Raw genomic sequence first — 17,522 nt, forward strand, 5'->3', positions numbered from 1 at the left:
CTTCCATTCATAGGGTTGCCTTAAGTCGTAAGCGATTTGGTGGCACATAACACATACAATATGGGTAGGGAGAGAAAGCACTCTTTGATGGTTGTTATTTGATTCCGATTCAGTGACCTGGGACTGGAATTATTCCTTTTTAGTTTGGGTAATAGAGATGACATATGAGGACCAGCAGATTTGGTTGCTATTTGCTTGGACAAATGTGAAAACTATGGACATTATGCGCTTGGCTACCTGCTTTGGGGGGGGGGGAGAGAAAATGTTTTCATCACTGGCAGTTGCGATGGGTTTTTTCTTTTGATTGTTTAGTAGCCTGGATTTAAACATTTGTAGTGTTGACGGTTTTCTGTTATCAATGACGATGACACGGCAAGCCCCTTTCTGTCTGCATCGAGAAGAAAACAGCCGGTTAAAAAGGCTCAAATTCACAATGTTTAAGAAGAAGATCAGTCATACCCTTGTGACACTGTACTCGACTCTTAACGTATCCCCTTCTTCAAGAGAAGCCTGAAATATGGCAAAAGGGGCACCTTTCATGCGCCGTGGACCAACTCAACCTAGGGCAACCTCTTCAAGTGGTTGAACCTGGAGCAAAGAAGAAATAGTCATGTTTCATTTATGAGATCATATCAACATGATGTCAGTTCCCGTTAAATGCCTAGAAGTGACATAACAGCACTGCAGTAACATGCTGGAGATCTCCCAAAGAGAAATAGGAATGTTTCTAGAGCGCTTTTATGATGCCATGATGTCACTTCCACTTATGTAACTGGAAGTGATGTCACATCATTGCCATGCCCTGGCCCCAAAAGCTTCCAAGGTTTGCCAGCAGGCAGAAAACCTTAACATTATGGAAAACGTTACACGTGTTAAGTTAATAAATCCGTCCTGCTTAGTTATACTCAAGATGCAAATGGGTAACCAAATGCAAAGGAAGAACAGGTGTTCCTGTACTAAATACCTGTGCAGAATTCTGGTGAGTGCTGTAAACTTGCAAGGGCGGGGGATCCTCTCCATTAATATTAAAATTCAGTACTTTTGTCTTCTTTTGAATCTGGTCACCCTTATATCTTGTAGAGGTACCATTTCCATAAAAGGGAACTGATCTCTGTAGTCTGGAGATGAGTTATAATTCTAGAACTCTAGGCCCCATCTGGAGGTTGTCAACCCTAAGTCCAGTGCACACCATCTGACATGCAGCTGTGCAGAAGGTCTGTGTGGCACAGGCGTATGTTTTTCTGCACAGCTGCCTCACATCCTGTTGAGCATGGCGCTCTTGATATGCGTAGCTATTGGAGTTGCTCTTACGCTTGTTTGATATGGGCAGCTTCCACACCCTGCCCGTTTAACATAAGTACAGATACAACCATCTTGTTTTCCAGCACCAACCAAGGGAGCAACAAAATAAAGGTTTTGTTATTCATTTGGCTCCTGCCGACACTCTTAAGTAAAGATGGGCACGAACTGAAATACGAACCAAAATTAAGCATGAACTAAGCCGGTTCGTGGTTCGTGAACCATGGTTCGTCAGATCCCATTTCTGACAAACCACCATGAACTTTTAGGCTGGTTCATTTTTTGGTTCGTCACTGCAGACAGCCTGGTGCCAATCAATCAGTTTCCTAGGCAACAGGGGGATGGACTTCCTGCAGACCTTCTGCTGACCCAGAAGTGAACTTCTGCTTGCCCGAAAGTTACCTTCTGCTGACCTGGAAGTGATGATTTTCTGACCTGGATGTGACATTTTCACGAACCAAACAAACCAGTTTGCGAACCAGGGGCAGGTTAGTAAAAGTTCGTGGTTCATGAAATTTAACGAACCACGAACCACATGGTTTGGGTTTTTTCCGGTTCGTGCCCATCTCTACTCATAAGCCTTTCCATTCCCATATCTGAGACTTTACCCAGTACCCGGTACTAGGTAACTTAAGGTGACACACTTATGTAGTACTGAATTTACTAAGTGGCCTGACGAAGAAGGGAAAAAAATCTCGGCGGGAGTGTTTGCTTTGGGTGCAGTTCCCAGGAAAACAAGGATGAGGTCATTTGTTGTCTCTGTTAGATGTTTTTACTGTACCTCTTAAGGTGGACGGTGAGGAACCAAAGGGATGTGAGACAGGCTGCTACACATGATTGAGGGTCAAACCATACACTCGAATTACACTCAAATACACCGAATTACAAAATACACTCGAATTACCTGTGTTATTACCCATGTTATTCGAGTGTATTTTGTCTCGAGTGGTGAGACCCAGCGGCAAACATATTGTTTGACCCTAAAAAGCAATACTGAGGGGACCCCCAATATAGATTGGGCTTGCAGTTTTAGGGAAGGGAGGTTAACAGTTCCCCCTCCTCACACCAACTGAAAATGGCCCTGGGTTATATTGAGCTCCTGAGGAGAAGGACAATAGACTTCCATATTGTGACTAAGTGTTTTTGCAGCCTAGGAGCGGTTGTTGTTTTTTTTAATAAGAGGAACTGTGGGAGATGTCCCTCAGCCCCGTGGTCCACATGAATCAAACAGGGCCATTTAAAAAGTTGGCATTTCCTGCTGCAGAATGTCAGCCGTTTTGTGTGGTTTGTGGTGCACGAAGGCGGAAGAATATTGAGAGGAAAACCGGAGTGTGGAGCAAAGAGGTTAGGGTGAGGTGAGAGGAGACAGAAGGGCAGACAAAAGTCAGAAGAACGGACTTTAGTCCAGGAAGGGGAAGGAAAGGGACGCTCTGTCCAAGAGAACACCGTCAAAAACAAACAAGATATGATGGAGAGGATTTAGAATCCTCCACAGGTTTTTTTAAATTTAAAAGAAGCTGCAGGTAGCCATTTTGAAACTGCTGTTTTCCTCAGGTGGGGAAAATACTATATGAATACCTTCCCCTCTACCACTACTGTAGTGAAAACAACAGCTTGTGGGGGATGATTTTGTCTGGATTACCATGAGTAGGAAAGAGTTAGGCCTTCCATTATCGCTTGTTTTTTTAAAAAAAATTCCCAGAAATGAATTAGCTTCTGTTGTGAAAGAAGTTGGAAGAGTATTGCTCTCTGGTGTAGTCTATGCAGTTAAGGGACAAACGGCCCTCTAAGAGAAGATTTTCAAAAAGGAAGCTAGGAACAATATATTACTTTGGTACCAAACCCGCTCAAAGATCTTAGCTGTGCACCTGGATCTTCCTGTCCTGTTGAATACAGCAGAATGTCTTTAGACCCCCTGCTCAGAAAACCTGCTGGCCTCTTCCTTCTGCCATGGAGAATCTCCCCTGAATGCTTTATATCAAATATTGGCAGCCATAGGCCCGTACACAGAAATGCTGTCCTCGGTCCTGTTATCTTCGCTGTTTAAAAGGGATGGCACAGAAGGCCTCTCACTATCCCACCTACCACCTACAGAAGAATACGGAAATCTGAACAAAACATCCATGCAAAATGAACGAAGAAACCTCTAGATGTAAGATCAGGTGCCTGGGATTAACTTCTGACCCAGAGCGTGTGCCAGTTGTTGCTTTTTTAATCACACCTTTCTTCAGAAAAGATAACTTGGGATGCCGGTCAGGTCTTTTGCAACACAGGGCTGATTTAAACAAAACAAAGCCCTCACAGCCTCCACAAGGAGATGTGTACAATAGGAGTTCTGTGCCTTCCAGATGCACGTGGGCCCGATTGTCCTTGCAACTGCAGCGTGCGGAGAGAAACAGCTTCCAGTGTCCCCCCGCCCCGCTGTCTTCGTGTCCTGAAATGGCCCCACAGAGCCACTGTTTGCTCCAGAGATTACAAACATGTGCTAAGAGTCCCATCATAGCAGAGAGCAGCTCCCCACGGCCATTTCAGGACACAAAAATGGGAAGGGAGAAGGGGGAGACACCCGAAGCATCTTCTTCCATTATTGTGATCAGGATTGGGCCTGTGTGTGTCTGGAAAGCACAGCACTCGTGTTGCACATCTGATACAAACTCCTCATGGTGCCACAAAGACCATATATTGTGTGAATTCTGTCGAGATTATCACACTCTGCACAAACTTTCAAACAAAGGTTTTAGGTTCTGTTTTTCTTCTGGTAAACCTCCACCCTCAAAACTCACTTCATTTTTGGTTTGGGGCCTTCTAACTGAAATCTCGCTCTATGGCCGTTTTCACATGTCCTTAGGGTTGCCAGGCTCCAGGTGGTGGCTAGAGATCTCCCGGAATTACAACTGATCTCCAGGCAACAGAGATCAGTTCCCCTGGAGAAAAAGGCTGCTTTGAAGGGTGAACTCTATGGCATTATAGCTCACAGAGGCCCCTCTCCTCCCCAAACGCCACCTTCTTCAGGCTCCACCCCCAAAATCTCCAGGAATTTCCCAGCCTGGACCTGGCAACCTCAGTAGTTTCTTTATATGAATACTAACATTCGATTTATAAACTGCCCTTCAGGACAACTTAATGCCGCGCTCAGAGCGGTTTACAAAGTATGTTATTATTATGCCCACAACAAAACACCTTGTGAAGTGGGTGAGGCTGAGAGAGCTCCAGAGAGCTGTGACTAGCCCAAGGACACCCAGCTGGCTTCACGTGGAGGAGTGGGGAATCAAACCCGGCTCTCCAGATTAGAGTCCCATGCTCTTAGCCACTACACCAACCCTAGTAATGTAGCGCCATAGTATCGCAATTGTTCCGCTGTACTCACAGCTGTACACACATCCTCGTAATCCACCCGTGAAAACCCATCATCCTCCCATAATTGTTGCGCTTTCTTCGAGAATGCAGACTTCCTGTTTATTCTGCTGTGTAATGCTTTAGCACTTTTCTTGTCAGCATGAGAATGCTTGGAAACGCTTCTCCAGAGACTGTCCACTCAACCTCCTTTTTTCGTTTTCTGCGCCCTAGGAAGGGATTTTCCCACCCACGATCAGGAATTCCACAAGGCTTTGTGGGCTCCTGGCAACTGTGATTTTGGTTCCTGTTTTTTTCTTTAAAAAAAAAGCCAAAATGGGCAGGAAGGTGCCGTCGTTAACTGTGACGTGAGCTCATCCACTGCCCACAATTGCACTTTTTCTGCATAATGTGAACTTCTGGAAGCACAACAAAGCGGCACCAGACAATGCAATGAAAATGGTGCATCATGATAGCGGGATCACAACTAACGGAAACATAGTGCAAAATTAGCCAAAAATTTAGGACATGTGAAAACGGCCTATGTGATCCGCCTTGAGTCGCAGTGAAAAAGGCGGACTATAAATGACGTAAATAAATAAAAGTAACGTTTACTTAGTATATTTATCATGGTTGTTGCCCATGCCCTAATTGCAGCTAAAAGACTTGTATTACAGCCTCGGAGAGTCAAATGCCCACCTCCTGTAATTCAATTGATTGAGGACCTTACAACTTTATCAACATCTGAACGTATGAAGGCTGTTTCCACACACGTTGGATAATCCACTTTCAATACTCTTTAGTGAACATTTTCCATGTTAGTGAACTGCTTTTCCATGTGTGGAACAAAAAATCCACTTCCAAAGGATTGCTAAAGTGCATTGAAAGTGCATTATTCCACGTGTGTGGAAATGGCTTAAATAGAGACAAAAATGGTATATGGACTTATTTTTAGATATTTGGAAACCTTTAATAGAGACTTATGTGTAGACCTGCTACTGTTGTCGTATTCTCTATGAGGCTTGTATCTTCTATAAAAAATAAAACTAATTTTTTTTTTAGAAAAAATGATTGGTTCCTGTTAAGGGAAATGGGACTTAACTGAAACATGGTTCACTATTGCTGCTACTTTCTTTCTTTCTAACGTTCCTTTTCTCTCACCCATTTTTTCCTCCAGAATGCGTTCAGTCCAAAAGTCCTTGTGTGCACTATTGGTGCTGACCGCTTCCCTGGCGTTCCTCTATCTCCATGTGTGGTCACCAAAACCCTACAGCGTAGTGGACGTGCGCAATCGGCCTGACCAAATGCCCAGCCAACTACTGAAAGACCACCTGCCGCTACCAGACAAGAAGTATGCGCACATTGCCTTCCGGATCAAGGAGGAGATTGTTGAGTAAGACCCGTCCCCATATGTTTTTTAACGGTTCCTCTTTTCTGGCTACCCCATCCCTAGAAAAACAAGGCCCCTGTCCTGCCTTTGGGAAGAAGTGCAGTATATACCTTTCACAAAGGTCACTTAACACGTAGGCTGTTTGCCCTGGCTTGGATACTGTTGGGAAGTTGAGTTCTCCATGCAACTCCTGATCTTTCTCAAACCTGCTTTGCTGTGATGTTTTGGGAAAGATTGCAGCAAAACCAGGGTGGAACTTGTATTGGAAGAAACGTGATCTTTCTGGTCTGTCTACATTTTCCCATTGCCATCTAGAGGGTCTTTTTATTATTTTTTAAAATCAGGTACTAACATACTGTTATAACATTATAATGATCTGTCTATCTGGTTCTCTGAATTCACAGATTTCATTTTTTTAAAGTAAGTTCATAGCCCTTTTTGTTGCAGCAATATGTCTTTTCCCTTATATCTCTGCAATGAAAGGGACTACAGCATTACTTCAAAAGATAAAAGCTGAATCATTTTTATTATTTTTTTTAAAATCAGGTACTGACATACTGTTATCATGCTATAACGTTATTAGGATCTGATTATCTAGTTCTCTGAATTTTCAGGTTTCATTTTTTTTTTAAAGTAAGTTCCTAGCCCTTTTTGTTGCGGCAATATGTCTTTCCTCTTATATCTCTGCAATGAAATGGACTACAGAATTACTTCAAAAAATAAAAGCTGAATTTAGACAATGTGATTATAACACTATACTGGTACATCCAGTTGTCCACATTCAATTTTAAAATCAATTCAAATAAGTCCCTGGTAGTATAGGTGTGTGTGTGTGAAGGGGAGGGGAATAACTGCCGTGGGGGACTGGGGCAGGGAGAATGTGAGGAAGCTTGCCGTGTGGAAGCCATGTTTTGGCTGCCCTATATCAGAAGCTACAGCAACACAGAAACCACACTAAGTCCTCCATAAGTGGCAAATATATTATATGTTTCTGATTTACAGTCTCTTTCTCAGAGATCTAGAAATTAAGTGGGGGAAGGAGCACAGACAGGGCTCACCAGACTCTCGGCCATTTTGGGCCCATTTCAGCCTGGATTGGGGCCGAAACGGCCCAGATCAGGCCTCTGACGGGTGGTGGATCACTCTCCCACTCAGCAGCGGCCCAATCCTGACCATTTTGGGCCCCTTTTTGGCCATTTTCAGCCCCTTTTGCCATTTTGGGCCCAATTTCGGCCCTGAATGGCCTGGATTGGGTCTAAAACAGCCAGGATATGTGATTTTCAGGGGGTGTGGCACATGCAAATCAGTTATGCTAATGACACACTTCTGGTGCCGGCAAGGGGCGTGACATATGCTAATGAGTTATGCTAATGAGTTCCTCCAGCTCTTTTTCTACGAAATGACCCCTGAGCACACTCTACTGCATACATCCATGTAAATTTGCGCATGTAGATGCAACATAGCAGTATGTTGTTCGCGACTGCCTCCCTATCATCCTCTATCTAGACTCTTAACAGTGCAATCCTAAGAAGTTTTACTCCAGTCTAAGCCCCATTGAAGGCAATGGGCTTAGACTGGTGTAGCTCTGTTTAGGATTGCATGGTTATTATAGCTTATCATGTCCCCAGAGGTATCCCTTTCATCCAGTGAGAAGTCCCGCCAGACTCATTGTAAAATTCGTAACGCATTCTTAAAAGTAAACAGTTGTGGTCAGTTCATACTTCAGAGTAATTGAATTCTTTGCACAGAAAGCTTCCATCAACATTTAGAGATGTGTGCTCCTTACCTTTGCAGGCTTCTTCCAAAAAACTTTTGCAAATGCGAGGTGGAAGCTAGCTTGAACCTTCCCTTCCAAAGACAACTCTTTGGCCAGGTCTACTCGCTGGATTTTGCTACTGCCTTCAACCCTTCCGAATTGCCAGATGTCAACATCAAGCGGGCCCAGGAGTACCGAAGTTACCGGCGGAGGTAAGCCTTACTTTGGGGGCCACCAAAATCAATTTGGAACACCGATTTTAATATCCCAAGACACTCGGCATTCATTTATTCGAAAGCTTCAATCTAGTCTTTATTAAGGCTACAGAGATAGGGGTGTTGGCTTCTGTATGTAAAATACAAAGGCTAGTGAAGATTTTCAGTTAACAGTGGGCAGCAGAAGTCTTTGCCTCATATTCTGTGACTCAGGGACAAGCTACAAGTGACGAAAGACACTTGAATGGCAAGTGTATTTCTCCCTGTTCACTTGCCCTCCACTCAGGGCCAAGCTACAAGTGACGAAAGACACTTGAACGGCAAGTGTATTTCTCCCTGTTCACTTGCCCTCCACTCAGGGCCAAGCTACAAGTGACGAAAGACACTTGAACGGCAAGTGTATTTCTCCCTGTTCACTTGCCCTCCACTCAGGGCCAAGCTACAAGTGACGAAAGACACTTGAACGGCAAGTGTATTTTCCCCTGTTCACTTGCCCTCCACTCAGGGCCAAGCTACAAGTGACGAAAGACACTTGAACGGCAAGTGTATTTCTCCCTGTTCACTTGCCCTCCACTCAGGGCCAAGCTACAAGTGACGAAAGACACTTGAATGGCAAGTGTATTTCTCCCTGTTCACTTGCCCTCCACTCAGGGCCAAGCTACAAGTGACGAAAGACACTTGAACGGCAAGTGTATTTCTCCCTGTTCACTTGCCCTCCACTCAGGGCCAAGCTACAAGTGACGAAAGACACTTGAACGGCAAGTGTATTTCTCCCTGTTCACTTGCCCTCCACTCAGGGCCAAGCTACAAGTGACGAAAGACACTTGAATGGCAAGTGTATTTCTCCCTGTTCACTTGCCCTCCACTCAGGGCCAAGCTACAAGTGACGAAAGACACTTGAAGGGCAAGTGTATTTCTCCCTGTTCACTTGCCCTCCACTCAGGGCGAAGCTACAAGTGACGAAAGACACTTGAACGGCAAGTGTATTTCTCCCTGTTCACTTGCCCTCCACTCAGGGCCAAGCTACAAGTGACGAAAGACACTTGAACGGCAAGTGTATTTCTCCCTGTTCACTTGCCCTCCACTCAGGGCCAAGCTACAAGTGACGAAAGACACTTGAACGGCAAGTGTATTTCTCCCTGTTCACTTGCCCTCCACTCAGGGCCAAGCTACAAGTGACGAAAGACACTTGAACGGCAAGTGTATTTCTCCCTGTTCACTTGCCCTCCACTCAGGGCCAAGCTACAAGTGACGAAAGACACTTGAACGGCAAGTGTATTTCTCCCTGTTCACTTGCCCTCCACTCAGGGCCAAGCTACAAGTGACGAAAGACACTTGAATGGCAAGTGTATTTCTCCCTGTTCACTTGCCCTCCACTCAGGGCCAAGCTACAAGTGACGAAAGACACTTGAACGGCAAGTGTATTTCTCCCTGTTCACTTGCCCTCCACTCAGGGCCAAGCTACAAGTGACGAAAGACACTTGAACGGCAAGTGTATTTCTCCCTGTTCACTTGCCCTCCACTCAGGGCCAAGCTACAAGTGACGAAAGACACTTGAACGGCAAGTGTATTTCTCCCTGTTCACTTGCCCTCCACTCAGGGCCAAGCTACAAGTGACGAAAGACACTTGAACGGCAAGTGTATTTCTCCCTGTTCACTTGCCCTCCACTCAGGGCCAAGCTACAAGTGACGAAAGACACTTGAATGGCAAGTGTATTTCTCCCTGTTCACTTGCCCTCCACTCAGGGCCAAGCTACAAGTGACGAAAGACACTTGAACGGCAAGTGTATTTCTCCCTGTTCACTTGCCCTCCACTCAGGGCCAAGCTACAAGTGACGAAAGACACTTGAAGGGCAAGTGTATTTCTCCCTGTTCACTTGCCCTCCACTCAGGGCGAAGCTACAAGTGACGAAAGACACTTGAACGGCAAGTGTATTTCTCCCTGTTCACTTGCCCTCCACTCAGGGCGAAGCTACAAGTGACGAATGACACTTGAACGGCAAGTGTATTTCTCCCTGTTCACTTGCCCTCCACTCAGGGCGAAGCTACAAGTGACGAATGACACTTGAACGGCAAGTGTATTTCTCCCTGTTCACTTGCACTCCGCTCAATCCACTTGCTGTTCAAGTGTCATTCGTCACTTGTAGCTTTGCCCTAAGATGCAGAAATTAAGCAGGATAAGTAAATAAATGCAAATGTTCTTAATGTTCTTATACAGGTTGCAGAATTCTGGTTTTGTCAGTTTGGACCAGTTCAGTGCATTTTTCGTGCATATCCCAACTAATCTTGTCTCTGTGCTCTGAGTAGACTGTTGTATCACATACAGTCAAGGCCACCTGCAGCTCAGACCTATATGCCAGAGAACGGCCCCTAGTCCAGTACCGTAGCCCATTTTATATTCATGTACGCCTCCCAAATTTGGTCGCTAACAGTCCCTTTTCGTAGCTCACATGAATAATAACCAAATCAAGATAAAACCAGTACATGAAGAGGATGAAACGAGTCTACCAAGGCAGACTAGAAGATCTCAGCAACTAGAATTAAAACAGCATTTATTCAAGACCTTCAGACAACTTCCATGTGAAAACAAAGTGAAGTAGCTTGGCAGATTTCTTTGGGCAGAGAGTTACACAATAAGGGGGACTGCCTTCAAAAAGGCTCTGCTTTTGTGGTGATTTTTTTTCTAGCCCCACCAAAGGTGATGATATCCAAAACCAAGGACTCCTTTGATGATCTCAGCATGGCTATGGGCTCCTATAGAACAATAAAGCAGGTCAACACTTTGAAGTACTCCTGGAAACAATTATATATATTATATAACCGTGATGTTATTTTAATGTTGATTGTACACATATACTGATGACCATAGTTTTAATGTTATCTAAATGTTCTATTTTTGTAATATTATGCTGCTGTAACCCGCCCTGAGCCTGCTCGCTGGGAGGGCGGGCTATAAATCCAATCAATCAATCAATCAATCAATCAATCAATCAATCAATCAATCAATCAATCAATCAATCAATCAATCTTTTGTAAGAGAACCAAGCATTTCTAACAAAGTTCTCTCTCCTAGCTGTTTCACAACCCTCAAAATGCTTTCCTCAGGGCTTTTTTTCAGCTGGAACGTGGTGGAACGGAGCTCTGGCACCTCTTGAAAATGGTCACATGGCTGGTGGCCCCGCCCCCTAATCTCCAGACAGAGGGGAGTTTAGATTGCCCTCCGCGACGCTGGAGCGGTGCGGAGGGCAATCTAAACTCCCCTCTGTCTGGAGATCAGGGGCCGAGGCCACCAGCCATGTGACCATTTTCACCGAGAGAAATTTAGACTTCTAAAAACTCCTCCTTTGTTCCAGCTGACCCCAAGTGACATCATTGTGTGGTCCTGGGAGTGTGTGCGCACTGTGCGTGTGAGCATGTTGTACCAGGGGCACCACCTCCCGCCAGGAGTTGCCCCGTGTGCTGACAACCCACTGAGTTCCACCACCTCTTTTCCCAGAAAAAAAGCCCTGGCTTTCCTAATTTCTGAGGGCTCCCATGACAAATCCTCCATGGAAACTTAGAGGAATGATATTCAGAAGAGACCCAACTTTGAAATAGATTGTGTTTTGCACTATTGTTCAATGGTAGGAGATATTTAGTCAGCTCTTCAGCTGCACACACACGAACCAACGTTTCCTGGAATATACAGAAGTCTTGAAACTTGAACGTCTGTTTTTTGATTTGTATTGTACGCTGTTATGGAGGATGGATGCCAAACACATATCAGAAAGATGAAATCATTACCTCCTCGCATCCAGGAATTGTTAGGGTTTTTAACAGGAGCACAGACAAATTCTCCATGATCCCAGTTGGTCAAGTTTGTAAGCAAGATGTTAAGATTGGCAAGAATCTGCTGATGCCATTGGCCTTACTCAAAGACCAGTGCTTTCTAATGCCAGCTGCTATCTAACCCAGACCTATCCATATTGCTGAAAGAGTTTTAGGGGAAAGTGTGTATCTGACAATCTTTCCATAATTTTCTGCTTTTCAGACAAAAGCCCTCAGTGCAAGGCTCAAAGTGGACTTTGCAAACCATGCAAAACTCACTTCTGGAGGACTTCCCAGCCATTCCACAATGCTTGAGGAATGGAACTCTTGAGATTTAGCACTACAAACCAAATGATATAAGCTAAGTTTGGTGTAGTGGTTAAGAAGAGCGGCAGGACTCTAATCTGGAGAGCCGGGTTTGATTCCCCACTCCTCCGCTTGAAGCTAGCTGGGTGACCTTGAGTCAGTCCCTTAAGAGTGGCAGGACTCTAATCTGGAGAGCCGGGTTTGATTCCCCACTCCTCCACTTGAAGCCAGCTGGGTGACCTTGGGCTAGTCACAGCTCTCTCAGAGCTCTCTCAGCCCCACCCACCTCACAGGGTGTTTGTTGTTGTGGGGATAATAATGACATACGTTGTAAACTGCTCTGAGTGGACATTAAGTTGTCCTGGAGGTGCCAAAGCTGCTATTTGTTCTGGACACCAGAACATGTCATCATGCAGGGCATGGTCTCCGGAGTTCGTAGGTTTATGATTTGGGGTGGCCCGAAGCTTTTTGGGGTGAGTACAGGTGCCTCCAATTTCTTTATCTGTATTTCCCTGCAGACTTGTCATTTTGGAGCCGGTAGCACAAAACCCCAGATCCAAACCAGTAATTGTTTGGATCCTGGATGTGTTATTTGTGACCGTCCATGGCTCATTTTGGGGTGTCGAGAGGAGTTAGCCGTGTTTGTCTGCAGTAGCAAAATAGCAGAGTCCAGTAGCACCTTTGAGACTAACCCACTTTATTGTAGCATAAGCTTTCGAGAACCACAGCTCTCTTTGTCAGATGCATGAACTTTCTAAGTGTTATCAATATTTGTAGCTGGATTCATGAATAAAGAACTAGAAATTGTGAAGAAGGAACTGGGAACCAAACTTCCGCCTCCTTCCTCCAGTTTAAGCAGCCTTCCTTCAATGGAAGCAGCTCTGTAAGGAAGTTTCAATCTTTGCTGAGCACAGCGGCAGGATGTAGGCTGTGATCGCCCGTTGGCTCCTGTGCCTTTCAAGCTGCCATATGGCAAGGAAATGCTTTGTGGACACAGCTTGCCCACTCAATAGGGGTGGCTGTTCTCGCCAAGCTTCCTTGCTATGATTTCCAGTGCTAGAGACATCTTTTCAAGCCACAGCTCTCCTTACCTCTGCCCAGGTCCCATTCCCCAGCCGACCAACTCCTCATAGTCCGAGCCAACTCTCCGCTGGAGTATCCAGTCCAGGGAGTGGAAGTACAGCCCCTCCGGACTATACTCATCCCAGGTGAGTGTCTTTCCTTGTGTCTTCAAGGGGGAAGAGTAGAGGGAGGAGGGCTGGGCTGGAAGGCTGGTTGGTGGGGAGACTGTAGCAGATAATAAATGCTTCTTTATCTTTACATTCCCTAGGTCTGAGCTTACAGGCAGTTGACAGAGCATTATACCGGGTAAGATACCTGGGGCTTGGATAGGATTTGCAGCTGTAGCCGACAACCCACCAGGAGGAATTTTCTGGGGATAATCTGAAAGCGATGTCATTATTTCAGGGCGACACTCTAGGATTTCCTCTCAAACTCTATGGTTAAACCCATAGAGTTTGGGGTGAATCCTAGAGCATCACCCAAATGTAATGACATACTTGGGGGATTTTGCTGGAAGTGATGTTGTGTGTCTGGACAACAGTGGTGCACAGACACCCCATTTTGACCGCTGTATGAAGCATCAGCAGGGAACTGGAGTAATAGTCCAGGTCTTGGAGCCTGGAGGCGCTAGGAGCTGTTTTTTGTATTTTTATTAGTTGCTGGCTATCCAGTATCCCTAAGAGCTTTGGTGGCTTACCTGGGAAGGCCAGTTTAAGTAGGGTAGCACTGCATGCCACAGATATGGTTACATGTTAGAATGTACTCCCTTGCATGTAGAAAAAGTGGTATGTCAGAGAGAAGTCCAGCCTTGATTTGTGTTTTTTCCCTTCACATGCTCTCTTTCTACATGCAGGAATTAGTTCTGGTGGCAAGATGGCGGGGGCTCAAAAATACACAACACTGCTTACGTCTTGAAAACAGCATAGCTGAGAAAAAGCTTAAACTCTTGATTGTGCCAACCAATGTACAAACTGGTCCCAGCTCTTTAACAAGATCTTTGTGCGTCTCTTTTCCTTTGGGGCGCTGATGAACAACCAAAGGCAATGCTGCAGAAATGGCAACCATTAGTACACGTTTCCGTAGATGGAAGGATTTTGCTTCCAGGGTGTACCTTTCTGGCCATCCCCCTCTCATTGCAGCCCCCAGTGCCCCTGAAATGTCATGCCTTGGGGTCCCCCCATCCCCCAGGAGCTCAGTTGGGGGGCATTTGTGGCTGCAGCAGGAGGGGGAAGGCATGAATATTATTTCCATGGGCAGAAATCCTTCTGCCTGCCTAAAACATGCTGGTGGACCCATGATAAAGGATTCCTGTTGGGGCTGAGCACTTGAAAACTTTTCAAACTCGAGAGCAAAAGGCTCTGACATTCATTTGGTCCTTGCTTGCTTGCGTGAACAGGTTTTGCCAATCCTCAGATATCCCTAATACGTTTCTCCCATTGCCCCCTACTTTGCTTCTTTGCAACTTCACACTCCCAAATTTTGCAAGAATAGAAAGCAAGCGATTTGAGCAAGCTTGTGTGAAATATTACTGATCTGCTCATGCGTATATATAATCCGTTTGACCTCTCAGGGCCAGCACCAGGTTTGGGGTGAGGCAAGATGCCCTCTGATGGACCCCGTCTAAAGAACATCGCCACTGCTTCATTTCCTCACTCCCTCTGCCACTCTCAGAAACTCTGAGATATCTCTTTCACATGAAAGAACTATAATAATAATAACAATAACATTCAATTTATATACTGCCCTTCAGGACAACTTAATGCCCACTCAGAGTGGTTTATAAAGTATGCTATTATTACCCCACAACAATCACCCTGTGAGGTGGGTGGGACTGAGAGAGCTCCAGAGAACTGTGACTTGCCCAAGGTCACCCAGCTGGCTTCAAGCAGAGGAGTGAGGAATCAAACCAGGCTCTCCAGATTAGAGCCCTGCCGCTCTTAAGTGACTGGCCCAAGGTCACCCAGCTGGCTTCAAGCAGAGGAGTGGGGAATCGAACCCGGCTCTCCAGATTAGAGTCCCGCGCTCTTAACCGCTACACCAAGCTACATTCCATTGTCTCCCAAAGCTGACGCCTCCAATTAGGAGACGGAGAGTGTAACATTGAAGGGGTCTTTGGGACCATCTCTCGTAGGGTTGCCAACTGTGGGTTGTGAAATTCCTGGAGATTTTGGGGATAGAGCGTAGAGAGGGTGAAGTTTGGGAGGCAGGGACCTCAGTGGAGTATAATGCCAGGGACTCCACCTTCCAAAGCCATATTCTGCAGGGGAACTGATCTCTGTCATCTAGAGATCCATTGTAATTCTGGATCTCCAGGCCCCACGTGGGGATTGGCAACCCTAATTTCATGTCCTCTTGCAAGTGGATGGGTGAAGCATCTCTGACTGGTGGTGACCCTTCAGCCATACCATGGGTCTTGGCGGGTTCCCAACCCTCCTACGTATGTATTTTGCTATTAGAACCAAATTTGAGATTTTCAAATTCCCGTGCTGTGAAAGATGAGCTTATTTTTCCTGCTGCAGAATATAAACCAGTCTGTCCTAGAAAAAGAGCTATTCTTGGCAAGTGTACTAGGCTTCTAAACTCACAGGTTGCCTCCTTCCAGACCTGATTATGACCCTTTGCTTCCGTGGCAGGTCGACCTGTCAGCGACAATGGGCACCTTCGATGTGGCTGCCGAAGTGGAAGAGGTCAAGGTGGAAGGGGAAGGGGAAATGCGCCTTTCTCTGTCAGGACCTCACCTGGACAATGTTAACCGGCAAATGCAGTTTATCACCTACACGAATACACTTTTCCATCCCAACACAGCGGACACAGGTGGGTATGGGAATAGATATCATTAGGGCAGTAGATGCACACTGTTGGGACTGCAGTGCAAAAACCTAGATGAACAGTTTATTTATTACATTTATAACCTGCTGTCCCTGCAAGTGGGCTCAAAGCAGGTAACAACAATTTAAAAATCACATAAAAATCCATCAAATGCATTAGTTACCTTAAAATATTAAAACCATAAAAAATCAAAAGCCCCCCCATTAAAATCATTTTAAAAAACCAGTCCAAGAAGCAGCAACTGCAAGAGCCAGCATTGCAAAGGATAAGTCCTCACTGCATACAAAACCAAGAAGTCATAACAAGGCACATGAAACAAGACACAAACAATCAAGAACCTCTGTGGGGAAGTATATCTAGGCACATGAAATGGGGCAAACAATCAGGAACCAATGTGGTTAATTATAACAAGGGACACAAAACAAGGCACAAACAATCAGGAACCACTGTGGGTAATTATAACAAAGGACATAAAACAAGGCACAAACAATCAGGAACCACTGTGGGTAATTATAATAAGGGACACAAAACAAGGCACAAACAATCAGGAACCATTGTGGGAATATGAGTAAAGCCTTAAAGATTGGTTTGGTCTTATAAGATGCCTCCTTTATATATCTCTATTTTGAGGTCACACACACACACACACACACCCCACACACAAGGCCTTTGTAGCATAGCGTAGAGTACTATAGAGCTACTTTAGCATAGTGGCTAGAAATTTGTAAGCAGGCAAGTCCCTGGTTCAGGTTTGCCTCTGGGCCAAGCTACACATGACGAATGACACTTGAACAGCAAGTGTATTTCTCCCTGTTCACTTGCCCTCCACTCAATCCACTTGCTGTTCAAGTGTCATTCGTCATGTGTAGCTTGGCCCTCTGTCACTTAGGTGGTCTTGGGGAAGTCACCATTCTTGCCACTTCAGCTGTGCCCCCCCAGCCCCCCCCCAGCCCTTCCCCTCCCTTACAGGTGTGTTGTAAGGATAATTAAAAATGTACATGCATCATTTTGAATGCTCCAAAGGCATTCAAAACCCAGCATTTGGGAGCTGGAGTTAAGTAGGGGGACCACTTTATTTTACTTTTAGCTGTAACACCACAATACTCAAGCCTATTGGGCATGATAGCAATAAAACAAACTTGGTTTATGGGGTGGGGAGGGACATCGACTAGGCAGTTCACAGGAATTGTCACAGGATGTGTGATTTCTTCTAAGCTGATTATTCCTGAAAAATTCTTGCAGCAGGATCCATGTGGGAGGCATCTTCTGGGTAGGTTAGTTGCTGACATTACTGAAATTCAGGCTGAACAAACTGTTGGTGGTAAAAGAATTCAGCCCCCTCAGGGGAAAAAAAAACAGACTCAAGGCCAAGCTACAGTTGACAAATGACACTTGAACGGCAAGTGAACAGACTCGCATGCATTCCTCCCTGTTCACATGCCCTCCACTCGATCACATCACATGTATTCCTCCCTGTTCACTTGCCCTTCACTTGCACTCCGCTTGATCGCGTCACATGTATTCC

The 17,522-nt window shown here is 45.4% G+C and overlaps 1 protein-coding gene across 2 annotated transcripts in view; it reads left to right on the forward strand.

Annotated features, from left to right (window-relative positions):
- Positions 1–17,522, forward strand: part of B4GALNT1 (beta-1,4-N-acetyl-galactosaminyltransferase 1) — a 70,883-nt gene that overhangs the window by 33,707 nt on the left and 19,654 nt on the right. For both annotated transcript variants that reach the window (XM_055003418.1, XM_055003419.1), the window contains exons 2-6: positions 5,810–6,025; positions 7,817–7,990; positions 13,208–13,314; positions 13,437–13,474; positions 15,802–15,982. In XM_055003418.1, coding sequence (XP_054859393.1) covers positions 5,811–6,025; positions 7,817–7,990; positions 13,208–13,314; positions 13,437–13,474; positions 15,802–15,982 — 715 coding nt within the window. In that variant the 5' untranslated portion in view covers position 5,810. The remainder of the gene's footprint in view (positions 1–5,809; positions 6,026–7,816; positions 7,991–13,207; positions 13,315–13,436; positions 13,475–15,801; positions 15,983–17,522) is intronic.

Source organism: Eublepharis macularius, chromosome 19, assembly GCF_028583425.1.
Source record: "Eublepharis macularius isolate TG4126 chromosome 19, MPM_Emac_v1.0, whole genome shotgun sequence".
Lineage (NCBI taxonomy): Eukaryota > Metazoa > Chordata > Lepidosauria > Squamata > Eublepharidae > Eublepharis > Eublepharis macularius.